Here is a 14106-nt window from a genome sequence, read left to right as displayed (position 1 = left end):
TGTTTAGAGCACAGAAAAGTGTCGTGGATCAAAAAAGCATGATAACAATAAACTTTTGTCTAATCATTTATCAGATTCACAGTGACACAGATAAAGTTCTTACCGCTGAAATTAATTTTGATTAAGTATTCTTTGTATAATTTCTTCCCATCCAGTGGCATAATGGCATCACAGAGTCTGGTGGTATTTGGACACATTACGCGCTGCATCTTGTGTAAAGCATGTGCCATTGAGTACACCGCATTGACAACAAACATTATCTTTGTCTCTTGCTCGTAGTTAGAGTTGTTGATGGAGAGCCGCCTGTCGCACACCTTTTGATGTGACCGACTGTTCTGGAGCAGACACTGAAATTTCTGCTGCCAAAAGGCTTTAAACCACGGGTTCCGCTTGTTGGTGCGAGGGTGCAGGCTTTGAAAGTACTTGTCAAACTGCTTGATGGGATAAGAAGCAAGCTCTAAGGTTATCGCACCGTTGGCAACCAGCTCGTTCCCCTTCACCACGATTTCTTGAGCTCCCCATCCATCACTGGCCACCCAGGTGAAGCCAGAAACGTTCATTCGATTAGCCGCAGCCAGAAGCTCCCGGGCATCGTCGCCTCGTGTGAAAAGTACCACGATCCTCGCGTTGGCTTTGTTCAGCAGCTCCTGGATCACACCATCGTAGGACTTCTTTGTGGTGGAGCGGCCAACTTTCTCCGAAGTAGCGATGCAAATGTTTCGAAGACGTGCCTCATGCTCAAAGGCTTCAATTCCAGTCTCTCCGTAATCGCCCTCGGAAGCGATGGTTGACACGTAAGTCCAATTAAAGAACTGCAAAATTTCTACCATAGCCTTGGCCTGATAAAAGTCAGGAGGGACTGTTCTCGCAAAGTAATCGTAGCGGCTTTTATCGCTGAGCTTTGCACTTGTTGAAGCATAGCTGATCTGGGGGATCTGGAAAAGTCGAAGCAAATTTGCTACCTGTAGATGATATTAAAATATAAATTAAATACAAACCATTTGTGCTTAATGGTTTTAAATCATCAAAAATAACTTGCATTTCTGCAGCATCTTTAATGTTACTTTTATCAAGGCTTAAAAATGGATGTCAAGTTAAAGGAGGAAACATTAGGAGAGAAAGTACAAAAACAGAAATTGCTGGAAAAGCTCAGCAGGTCAGGCAGCGTCTGTGGAGAGAAATCAGAATTAGAATTTCGGGTCCAGTGACCCTTCCTCAGCACAAATGACCAACTACTTGGTCAAAGACTGAAAACAAAAAATGCCGGAGATTACAGTGAGTCAGGCAGCATCCATGGAGGCCTATGAGGAAGAGTCATCTCAACTCGAAGTGTTAGCTTGCTCCCTCTCTCCAGGGATACTGCCTGACCCACTGTGATATCCGGCATTTTCAGTTCAGATTCCAGCCTGTGCAGTAATTCGCTCCCACTTGGTTGTAAGGGTTGGTTTCAAGGAGGAGCCAGGAATTGCAGAGGTGGAACGATTGTTCGGAATATGGAGTCTGAAACGCTGCAGGTCTGCCTGCTAATGGAGTCCAGAAAGGGATGGCCCTCTAAGAGGTCACAGAACCTGGGGGGTGGGCTGGACGATATTTGTTTGCTCTGGAGCAGATGGTGAACACACTCATCACCCCCATAACATAAAGGAGAAGTTCAAACCAAACCATCCTGGTGATAGGGTCTCATTAAGATCAGGCTGAGTGCAGCAGTCACCAAGGGGATCTTTGTCAGACAGTTTCACAGGTTAGCAAATAGGTTAGCTCCTACTCTGAGCTAAACTGATAGGTTCAGATTGAGAGGACAGATGTGGAGTCAGTGGGGGACTGTGTGGGAAATGATTTGAGTGAGAAATATTCCTGCTTTTCACACGGCTGAAAATAAAGTCAATATTTTCTGGATGTTCTTGATGAAGTGACAGGGTGCCTCTGGCTTCCAGAAGCAGTTCAGCAATGATTAGTAAATAAGGTTCTTTCAGGAGCACCGACTGCCTATTGCAAAGCCCACCCATCAATCACACCAACACCTTTCTATTGCAGCAAATCATCAGCACCCCCCACCTAGGTTCACCTTTCAGTCTGGCTGCACCCTTAGGTGGCAGGGGGATTGGTGCTGTCTGTCTCTGGCACTACAACATCACTCTGGTCACACTCCCTCTCTCCTCTTCCAGGAAACAAATATGGAACAGAAATTCCCAGCAACTTTTTTCCTGTTGGGGGAGGTGGTGGGGTATGCAAAGAAGCCCATCACTTTATAGTGGAAAGGAAGATGGCAAATTTATTATGGGGACCAAAAGAAACACCAAACAAAACTCTCCGGGTCATTATGGTTGGGAAAGTGGGGCGGAGGACTAGTTTGTCTGTGCTTGGCTCTTTCAATTGATTTTCCCCCTTTCCCCAGTGCCTTACAAGCTTGGATCCCCGTTATAGATATTTTCCAAGCATTTTCCCTTCAGTGCCGCTGGGTCAAAATTGTGGAATTCCCTCCCGAAGGGTAATGTGAGTCAAACATGGGCCAAAGAGATAGGGTTAGGGTCAGGCAGTTTACCACTGCTCAAGGGCAGTAAATACTGGCTCAGTCAGTGCACCCACACCAGCATATAAAAGGAAACCTGTCACCGATGTTATTACCCACTTCCGGACCCAGTGGAACTGTACCTGAACCTCCTAGTCTAGAGGTAAGGATACTACCACTGCATCACAAGAGACCCCAGATGACCCTTCTATACTGGTGAGATTATCAGTAGTTGAAACTTTATTGCTGGAACAGCACAGCAGGTCAGGCAGCATCCAGGGAACAGGAGATTCGACGTTTCGGGCACAGGCCCTTCTTCAGATTATCAGTAACCAGCGTTGAGACCATAATAAGAAGGCATAGACCATTACCATCCAATTACCCCTGCATTTAATAAATTGAAACAGTTCAGGGTGGCAAGAGAGAAAGATTTGCATTTATTCTTAGAACCTGAGAACATCTCACAGCACTTCACAGCTGATGAAATATTTTTAAAAGTATAGTCACTCCTGTAATGTAGGAGACAGACAGTCAATTTGCACAATTGTGCTCCCATGAAGGGTAATGTGATAATGATCATGTAATCTATTCTCTTAACTGAGGGATAAATACAGGTCAGGATATTGGGAATACATGCCCTTGTCTTCTTTGAATAATTCCATGGGATCTTTTACATCCTCCTAAACAGTAGAGAGACCTTCCTTTTACCATCTTGTCTGAAAGGTGGCACCTCAGGTAGTGCAGCACCCCCTCAGTCCTGCACGTGGAGTGTTAACCTTGAGATTTGTGTTCACACCTGGAACCAATGTTTAACCCACTTCCTCTTGATTGAAGGCTGAGAATGGTACTCACCAACCTGACACTTTAAGATGGTGGCTTCCATTGACTGCAGAAAATGATGAAGAAAAATTGGGCAGGCATCAATGTGGATGAAACTACAGTTTGAGGGATGATCACCCCATGTTGCTGTCCCTGCCTCCAAATTCTGCCTGAAAAACCACACAGCAAGTGGTTAGCACTGCTGCCTCACAACACCAGGGACCAGGGTTCAATTCCAGCCTTGGGTGACTGTCTGTGTGGAGTTTGCACGTTCCCCCCGTGTCTGTGTGAGTTTTCTCCCATAGTCCAAAGATGTGCAGGTTAGGTGAATTGGCCATCAGGGATGTGTAGGTTAGGTGCATTAATCAGAGGGAAATGGGTCTGGATGGGTTCCTCTTTGGAGGGTCGGTGTGGACTTGTTGGGCCAAATGGCCTGTTTCCATGCTGTAGGCAATCTAAACAGTAAACAGAAGAGCCACCTCCAGAAATCGAAAACATCTACTTGATCAAACAAATTACTTTCACAATCTCCATGAATACTGTATTAATAGAGAGTGACTTGGGAATGAGGTAGTAAAGTTTCTGTATGTTTCCATCCAAAATTCCTAGATTTGTGCCCATCACAATTTTTCATCTTTCTGCAACACAGACTTCTTTATGGTATTCTTAACATGTAGTAGTTCTAATATCAATATAATGTAGTGAATTAGACGTGATTATTTCACCATGAACTATCTATATAAATCTTGCTGAGTTGCAACTGATAGGAAATGCTGAGCTTTGATTGTCTAACGTAGCCCGATTACAGATTCTGGAACCACAAACCCCATCTCTCCACAGAAATCTAGAATTGAGGCCTGTCCAGCGAACGAATGAGAGCTGACCTCACAGTCACCCGACATTGAGGAAGCCTGACCAGATTGACCACAAGACCCTCTCCGGCTTCCTGTAAAGCTGAAAGTTGTGAGTGGTGCCCAGAATCCCATCAATTGCGCGTACATTCCTCTCGGAACAGCAGATGTCCCTCACTGACGCCCAGGATCGACTGAGAGCAATTACCTACCCAGTAAACATGGCAGATATGCTGGGCTTCAGGCGAGACTGAAACCTCAGATCCCTTCCTTCCCCAGTATACTCCTGGCAAATGTCCAAGCCATTGAGCACAAAATGGATGACCGCAAAGCTAGACGCAGCTTCCAATGGGAATTGAGAGACTCCTGTGTGCTCTGTCTCAGACAGACATGGCTTACTCCCAATACACCAGACTGTGCCTTACAACCTGACAGTTTCTCAGTTCACCAGATGGAATGCTCGACATCCTTGGGCAAGGCAAGAGACAGCGGGGTCTGCCTCCTAATGAACACTTTCTAGCACACAGACATAGCAACCTTGGAGAGTTACTGCTCCCTGGATCTAGAATATCTTGCAGTAAAGTGCTGTCCCTACTACCTACCTCATGAGTTCACGTCAACTATCCTGACAGCGGTCTTAATCCCATCTCATGTGGAAGTGAAGAGTGCACTTGGTGAGGTATATAATGCTACAAACAGTTATGAGACAGAATACCCTGAGGTCTTGTTCATCGTACCTGGTGACTTCAACGGGTCAACCTCAAGAACATGCTCCCAAAATACCGTCGACATGTCTCCGTTCCCCCTGCCAGAGGTCCCAACATGCTTGACGACAGTTACTCAACCATCAAAGCCAGCCACTGCTCCATCTCCAGTCCACATTTTGGCAAATCAGATCACCACTCTGTGCTCCTCCTCCCCACTTACAGGCAGAAACTGAAGTGTGAGGACCCAGTAGAGAATGGAGTGCAGGTTCGGTCTCAGGCAACGGAAGGGCTTCTTCAGGACAGCTTAGAGTCCGTGGACTGGTCACTATTCAAGAACTCAGCAGCCAATCTAAATAAGTATACCACTACCATTACAGACTTTATCAGTAAGCTTGCAGAAGACTATGTGCCAAAGAAGTTATCCCCAAACAGAAACTATGGATGAACTGGGAGATCCACTCCTTACTGAAGTTTGGCTCTGAGGTGTACACATTGGATGATTCTGACCTAGGAGAAAGTGAGGGCTGCAGATGCTGGAGATCAGAGTCGAGAGTGTAGTGCTGGAAGAGCACAGCAGGCCAGGCAGCATCCGAGGAGCAGGAGAATTGACATTTCAAGCATAAGCCCTTCATCAGGAATGATCCTGACATACACATGAAATCAAGGTCCGACTTTTGTAAGGCCATTAGAGACACCAAGAGGCAAAACTAAACTCAGCTTGAGACCCAGGCCAACCAACCGCACGGACACCATGTCATTTGTGGCAAGGCTTACATGACATAACAGGCTACAAAGCGAAGTCAAACAGCATTACAGGCAATAATACATCCCTACCCAACGAGCCTCAATGCATTCTACATTGGCTTTGAACAGAGGGTCAGTGAAATGATATCACTTATCCCAACAGCTTCGGGTGCCCCACACCCATGGTCACCATCGCAGACGTCAGATTGATTTCTTGAGGTAGAACCCCATGGAAAGTGACCAGTCTGGGTGGGGTCCCCAGCCATGCACTCAGATCCTGCATGGGCCAGCTGGCGGGAGTATTCACTGACATCTGTAACCTCTCCTTACAATGATCTGAAGTCCCCACCTGCTTCAAGAAGACCACCATCACCCCGACGTCAAAGAAAAATCATGCAGGGTGCCTCAAAGACTACCACCCTGGTGGCTCTGACCTTCACTTTTAGAAAATGCTTCAAGAGGTTGGTCATGGCCCACAGCAACTCCAGCCTCTCAAAGTGCCTTGATCCTTTGCAATTCATCTCCTGATACAGCAGACACCATCTCCCTGGCCCTACACTCAGCCCTAGAACATCTGAATACAAAGGATACGTACATCAGGCTCTGACTTACTGACTACAGCTCCACCATCAACATAATTCCAAACTCATCTCTAAACTCTGAGACCTAGGTCTTGGCTCCCCCCTCTGTAATCAGATTCCTGACTTCCTGACAAACAGCTCGCAGTCAGTAAGGATAGGTGACAACATCTTCTCCATGATAATCCCCAACACAGGCACCCCACAACGCAGGGTACTCAGCTCCTAATATACTCCTTATACACTCATGTCTGTGTGGCCAAATTTCTCACCAACTCCATTTTCAAGTTTGCTGATGACACCACTGTTGCAGGTCAGATCTCAAACAATGATGACATGGAGTACAGGGAGGACACAGCGTGCTTATCAGCATGGTGCAAAGACAACAATCTCTCCCTCAATGTCAGCAAAATGAAGGAGCTGGTCATTAACTTCAGGAAGTGGAGTGGAGACCACGCCCCTGTCTGTATCAGTGGGGCTGAGGGGGAGATGGTCGAGAGGGTCAGGTTCCTGGGAGTGATCATCACCCACAATCTGTCCTGGTCCACCCATGTTGACGGTCAAGAAAGCACAACAACATCTCTACTTCCTCAGAAGTCTACGGAAATGCAGCATGTCCACAATAACGCTTATAGATGCACCATAGAAAACATCCTATCTGGGTGCATCAGAGTGAGGTATCGCAACTGCTGTGCCCAAGACCACAAGTAACTACAGAGAGTTGTGAACACAGCCCAGTCCATCAGACAAACCAGTCTTCCACCCACTGGCTCCATCTATACTTCCCACTGCATTGAAAAAAACAGTCAAAATCATCAAAGATCCCTCATACCCTGGTTATATTGTCCTTCACCCTCTTCTGTCGGGCAGAAGGTATAAAAATTTGAATAAGCGTACCAACAGATTCAAGACCAGCTTCTTCACTACTCTTATCAGATTTCTGAATGGATTTCTTCAATGTTAATGTTGATCTCTCTTTGCATCTTCTTGGCAACTGTAACAGTGTATCCTGCATCTGTCCTGCTACCCCACTGCACGAGTATAGAATCTCAGGACACATGACAATATTAAAGCAAATCAAATCAAATCTGAAGGAAACTTAGTTGAGGTTGATTAAAGATATCTTTTGAAATTGTGATGTTCTGGCTAGTTGAATCTTAGTGAGTGTGGGAATCTGTGTAAACTGAAAAAGGTTTGTACAAGAAATGAAAAAGCTATAAAACCAGTTAGAACCCTCAAAATGTGAGTAAATCCAACTTAATAATTACTTTTTTTCTGAAACAAAAGAGACAGGGAAGATTGAAAGTTCCAACTTTTATTCATATTCCTCTCAAGCAGCCTCACAATACATCAAATCCAAGAGGTGGTTAATGAGATTCATTTGCTTTGAATTTCTTCTCAGGAACCAAAATCACTTTCTCATTTTGTAGTATTCAATCAGCTGTGACCAAATGTAATACCAGATTGTTCATTGTCAAACAGGAGTGTAATTGACCATTTACTAACTGTGTGTAAACACCAGTTCTGAGGTCAGGAATGCAATTTATTAGGCATAACTGAATGGGTAGCACTGCCACTCTGAAGTTAAAAGGTCTTGGGTTCAAGACCCACTGCAGAAATGGAGCACAAACATCAAGGCTGATGCACCAGTGCAGACTGACGGACTGTTGCATTATTGGATATGCTGTCTTTTAGCTGAGGCATTAATTCAACATTCCATCTGTATTGTCAGATCAACCCAAAATATTCTGTGTTCTTATTTCAAAAAAGAGGAGAGTTCTACTGATGTTCTGGCCAATACTTACCTCTCGTTCAACATTGCTAAAGAAAAATCATCTGGCCATTGCTACGCTTCTGTTTGTAGGACCTTGCAGCATCCAAACTGGACGCCATATTTTGTACATTATAACTGTGACTACACTTTACAAAGTGTACAAGTATTTCATTGGCTTAACAATATTTGACATGTCCTATACAAGTCAAGATGCTATACAAATGCAAGTCTTTTGTTCTTTATCCAAATTTACTGAACATAATTCATTCACATTGGTTGATTTTATAAAATTCTCCAACAAGCTAATAAAGATGTTAAAGTGCTAGTCAGTAATATGCATTTCAACCAGGATATCTTCTATAATGTACAAATAAGTATTTTGTTATCATTATTAATGTAATTGCTATTATAATTGTAACTTTGGATCACATGCTGTATTTCACTGTGATCAGGTATTTCATTAATCACTGCTGCAAAAGGTGCGTTTGTTTAACAAAGCCAAATATTCTTTTTTCATTTCTTTTCCAAACTCAAATTATTCTGGAGAGAATTTCAAACATTCATCACAGGGAATATGATTTATGACCAACAGCTGAAGCATGGAATCCAAAACACTATGGTTATGTTTTATTTTCATGAGAAAATGGGCCAACATTTATTGCCCATTCCTAATTGCCCAGAGAGCAGTTAGGAGTCAAACACTTTGCTGTGAGTCTAGAGTCATAGGTAGGCCAGATCAAGTAAGGATGGCAGATTTTCTTCCTTAAAGAGGATTAGTGAACCAGATGGGTTCGTGTTTATAATTAGGCTATTTTGATTGAATTCAAATTCCACCATCTGCCATGTTGGGGTATGAACACAGAATATGAACCTGGGGTTCTGGATTACTAGTCCAGTAACATTACGACTGCACCATTTCCTCATCCAATAATTACTGGAATATTTGACAAATACAGACTCTGCATTGGAAATCACATGCAGCTACCACTGAGTTTAAATCACTATAGAAAAACAATTGGCAAATGTAGATCTTCCAACAATCCATTTTAAGTTTGACTGAAATAATATGCCACTTACCTGTATAGAAACACTACTGTATGAGCCACCTACCACACCTGCAATCACTAAGGGATTGTTGTCTTGAATTGCATATGATCCATCAGGGCAGATATATTCTGTTTCATCTACTTTTGTCAAAGAAGCTCTTACAAATTCAAGTGATTGTTCTAAAGCATATGTGTCTCTTGAGCATGTGTCCAATATATGAACTCCAAGTTTCACACCAGGAAGTAAGTAAGTGTCTCGATTGATCTCATCTATTGCAAACAGCATGGCTTCCAAACGCTGGATACCTCGATCTTCATTCACTCTGCCACAATCTTCTGCTCCTGAGCCTTTCTCGTGTACAGGAAACAGTCCACCCAGGACCAAATCTCCTTCGATTTTGATTTCCTTCTTGCCAAAATTACTCTCTCCATAAGAAAATAACAGAAATCCTTTGGAAATTAGAATCAGGGCAACTGTTTGGAGCTTTGAAGACATCTTCAGCATTTTCTTTGACTGGAGGGAAGATCAGAGAACAGCTAAAACTCATGTTTTATCCGCTGCCATGCCAAAGCTGTTATTCTTGTGAGCAGTTGTGAATTTTGTAAAGCATTCTGGATCTGATTCCTAAAAGAATAAAGAAATTAAATGAACAGTTAGAATTTTGTTTTTAAAGTTAGCTGTCTTTTCTTCAATCTTCCTGTGAAAACAGATAACCCATTCAGACATCTTAAATATCACTCATGCAACATGTGCTTCGGATCCGCACCCTGCAAATGTCTCAGAGGCAGGATCAGCTGTGACATCATGAGGCACATTTGCAGAGCCAGGTCAAATATGTTGGGATGAACGATCTCTTTTCCTGCTATAAGAATTCTTCAATTCTGTGAACAATAGCCAACACCAAATAGTGTAACTTTAAATAATTGTTTACAATTCCACTCTTATTTCAGAGACTTTCTTCTCTTACAGTGTGATGGTACTGAACCTTTCCACAACATCTGATAATAATAATCGGATCCATTACCCTTGTGCTGGGTTTCCAACAGGACTTGTTTGTGCTGATCCTGGAACGGTTCACTTTTGAGTGGTGTGTACTGTGCAAGTTTGGCCAGGTCGCATAGACTGAAAGGTCTTTATTTATCTCTGTTATTGCCAAAATGCAACCAATAAAGTTAACCTCTGCTGACGTTTGGACAATTCATTTCAAAGTAGCTTGGAACCCAAACAGGTATTTTAACCAACGGAGATATTCCTCATTTGGATCAATAAAATTCCTTTATCTCAATCACTGTTATGGAATAATCACTGTAGAAATGTACGCCGTGTCAAAATGTTAATGTTAATTGTTTAGAATTAGGACAGAAATAATGCTTTGTTTTATGGGTTGTGAAATGGTAGTTGATCATTGGAGTAGATGGAGAAAGTGAGGGCTGCAGATGCTGGAGATCAGAGTCGAGAGTGTGGTGCTGGAAAAGCACAGCAGGTCAGGCAGCATCCAAGGAGCAGGAGAGTCGATGTTTTGGGCATAAGCCTGTCATCAGGCTTCCAGATGAAGGGCTTATGCTCGAAACGTTGATTCTTGTGCTCCTCGGATGCTGCCTGACCTGCTGTGCTTTTCCAGCACCACACTCTCGATATTGGAGTAGATGGGAGAGTTACACAACTCATAAAAGGTGGAGCAAACAGTAATAGTGAAAGTAGCCAATGGGCACCTGGAGCTATTTGTAATGGGAAGTGGAGATCAACAAGGGTCATAGAGTCATAGAGGTTTACAGCACAGAAAAAGACCCTTCAGCCCATTGAGTCTGCGCTGGTCAAAAGCAACCACCTGACTATTCTATTCTAGTCACATTTTCAATGGTGTTGTTTACCATCAGTGCTCTCCAATGTCCACATAGAAACAATGATCAAAGAAGTGTTTGAAGATCTGGTATCAAGATTGGGGTGAGCAGGGGATTGGAATGATAACTTCAGTTATCATGAGATGACGAAGCATTTGTGCCAAGCAAAAGAGAATGACAAGAACTAGTAAATGGATTTGTGACAGCAACCATGGACTTTGGAATGAAAGTGAACATTGACAAAAGCAAAGTGCTGTATATCTCAAAATGACAAGAAATGTTCAGACATTGACAAAAGGAGGAGAACCAGAACAGGAACCAGATTATGGAAGATTCAGCAAAACAGTAAGACCAAGGACAACGATGGGAAAGACCATATTTGGTAACAAAAGCTTGTTATTGATTACAAATCTGATTCAAAAAGCAACTTGTAGCCTTACAGACAGATGAGACAACTTACTAAATAGCTTTCAAAAGAGGCTTTGACAGAGAGCGGGAAGGGTCAGCTAGCCAGATAAAGTGACAAACGAAGAAGTGCTATGGAGAGTGGGAGTACTAAAGACATTTGTTGTACATAAGGAGGAGAAAGGCTAAAAGATTGGGCATGCCACATTTTCAGAAAAAGTCTGTAAGAGATGTTAAGCAGGGAAGATTTTCAGGAAAATCAGGAAGAGGGAAAAAGAGAATATCAATGTACGACAGCTTGAAAAGTGAAGGAAATTTCGGGAAAATTAAAAGGTTGACCTAAGATAGAAAGACATGGAGATTCTAGGCTGAATCAAGGTGGAGCCCATACAATGATGATGATAATAATGATTCAATAGTGAATACTGGCAACAGTGGATATTAAATATTAACTTCTCATGTTCACTCAGGATTACTCATACAAAGTATTTGGATGCTTCAGTGTTTGGTTTGAACTTGATGGGGAAGATAAAGAAACCACAGTCCTTCACTGAGTTGGCCTCCCGTGACAATCGCGATGATGGAAGACTAGCTCATTCAAATCGTTTTTTGGCTGACTAGCTCATTCAAATAGGTTTTTGGCTTGTCCAAAGATTGACACATGACAGGATGACAATTGTAATGTAAACTCTGGCAGTTGTAGGTATAATTTTAAAGCTGAAAATGTGTTGCTGGAAAAGCGCAGCAGGTCAAGCAGCTTCCAAGGAGCAGGAGAATCGACGTTTCGGGCATGAGCCCTTCTTCAGGAATGAGGAAAGTGTGTCCAGCAGACTAAGATAAAAGGTAGGGAGGAGGGACTCTCTCATGTCCCTCCTCCCTACCTTTTATTTAGCCTGCTGCCCTTCCCCCAAGTCCCTCCTCCCTACCTTTTATCTTAGCCTGCTGCCCCTCCCCCAAGTCCCTCCTCCCTACCTTTTAACTTAGCCTGCTGGACACACTTTCCTCATTCCTGAAGAAGGGCTCATGCCCGAAACGTCGATTCTCCTGCTTCTTGGATGCTGCCTGACCTGCTGCGCTTTTCCAGCACACATTTTCAGCGCTGATCTCCAGCATCTGCAGTCCTCACTTTCTCCCGGTATAATTTTTAATGCTAGCTACTGTAACTTTGAATTTTGGTTTTGAGCTAGTAACTGATGGATTATCTGTGTGCATGAAGTTAATAATTAACTTGTAATCATCTCTGAAACCATGGCAGGTTCATTTAAAAAAACAGTTTTGAAACCAGGCTGGAGAGTTACTGAGTTTTGTACGCGCATGTACTTTATTTATTTGAGAGTGTTTGTGACCCACCACATTGAATAATTGAATCTCAAAGATTTGCTAGAGTGTTCTAGAATGTGTTCTGTTTTAAACTTAAGGTATAGCTGAGGGACAGAGACGTTTAACTTCACTTTTTTAAACTTTGGGCAGGTTTAATCCTGTGAAGACCTTGGAATAGGATCGCTGTTGGGCTCCTGATAAAGCAATGATGAATTTAGTGAATTGAATTACTTTGGAGTGAAACATTAGCATTAATTCCAGTCCAGAAATGTTGAGATAAGAAGCTATCAGCATTTTCAATTTAAAAGTTGAAGAAATAAGTGACTTAAGCTTATCACGTTATTAGATACAAGGATTTTGGTGTGGGTATTATCCAAGTGGTTTCGGGAACAGTACCAAGTGCAGTGAAAGTTGTTTTGTTCCTTCCAATTTGAGATTAGTGGAATTATACTTTTATTGTGTATTTGAAGTCTGTGAATTTGTATTGTAAGTATAGTTTGGATTATTCTATTTTATCTACATCATTTTGTAACGATCTTGCATTATTAAAGCAAACTCAGGACATTACCATTAAGTGTATAAGTCCTGCTAAGATTTACTTTCCCAAAATGCAGCACCTCACACTTAGCTAAATTAAACTCCATCTGCCACTCTGTGGCCCATTGGCCCATTTGATCAAGATCTCATTGGACCCTGAGGTAACCTCCTTTGCTGTTCACTACACTTTCAATTTCATTGTCATCTGCAAATTTACTAACAATACCTCCTGTGTGCACATTCAAATCATTTACATAAATGATGAAAAGTAGTGGACCCAGCATCGATCCTTGTGGCACAGGCCTCCAGTCTGAAAAGCAACCCTCCACCACCACCCTCTGTCTTGTTCCTTTGAGTCAGTCTGTATCCAAATGGCTAGTTCTCCCTGTGTTCCAAGAGATCGAACCTTGCTAACCAGTCTTCATTGAGAAACCTTGTCGAATGCCTTACTGAAGTCCATATAGATCACGTCAACTGCTCTGCCCTCATCAATCCTCTTTGTTACTTCTTCAGAAAACTTAGTCAAGTTAGTGTGACATGATTTCCCATAGAAAAAGCCATGTTGACTATGTCTAATTTGTCCTTGCCTTTCCAAATGTAATTAAATCCTGTCCCTCAGGATTCCCTCCAACAACCTGCCCACCATTGATATCAGGCTCACCAGTTGATAGTTTCCTGGCTTTTCCTTACCAACTGACTTAAATGGGGCACCATGTTAGCCAATTTCCAGTTTTCCTGCACATCACTTGTGGCTATTGATGATACAAATATTTCAGTAAGTGGTCCAGCAATAACTTCCCTAGCTTTCCACAGAGCTCTAGGCTACATTTGATCAGGTCCCTGAATTGGAGAAGGGAATTGTTTATCTCTCAGAGTGCTATCAATCTCTGGAACTTCCTTCTGCACTTCTGGATAGGTTATCGAATATGTTTAAGGAATATGTAAATAGATTGTTGACAAACAAGGGAGTCAAA

The 14106-nt window shown here is 42.7% G+C and overlaps 1 protein-coding gene across 1 annotated transcript in view; it reads right to left on the bottom strand.

The window, feature by feature from the left end:
- The window catches only part of grm3 (glutamate receptor, metabotropic 3), a 252265-nt gene that overhangs the window by 92617 nt on the left and 145542 nt on the right, over positions 1–14106 (bottom strand). Inside the window, exons 3-4 of the mRNA XM_087999321.1 lie at positions 9060–9653; positions 104–962 (exon numbers count right to left, since the gene is read on the bottom strand). Of these exons, the coding sequence (XP_087855447.1) occupies positions 104–962; positions 9060–9533 (1333 nt within the window). The 5' untranslated portion in view covers positions 9534–9653. The remainder of the gene's footprint in view (positions 1–103; positions 963–9059; positions 9654–14106) is intronic.

The sequence above is a fragment of the Chiloscyllium plagiosum genome, unplaced genomic scaffold (assembly GCF_037043375.1).
Source record: "Chiloscyllium plagiosum isolate Xiang-an unplaced genomic scaffold, Cpla_swu_hap1 HiC_scaffold_23, whole genome shotgun sequence".
NCBI classification, from domain to species: Eukaryota; Metazoa; Chordata; class Chondrichthyes; order Orectolobiformes; family Hemiscylliidae; genus Chiloscyllium; species Chiloscyllium plagiosum.
Note: the sequence above shows the minus strand (reverse complement) of the source record. Positions and strands in the feature narration are given on the sequence as shown.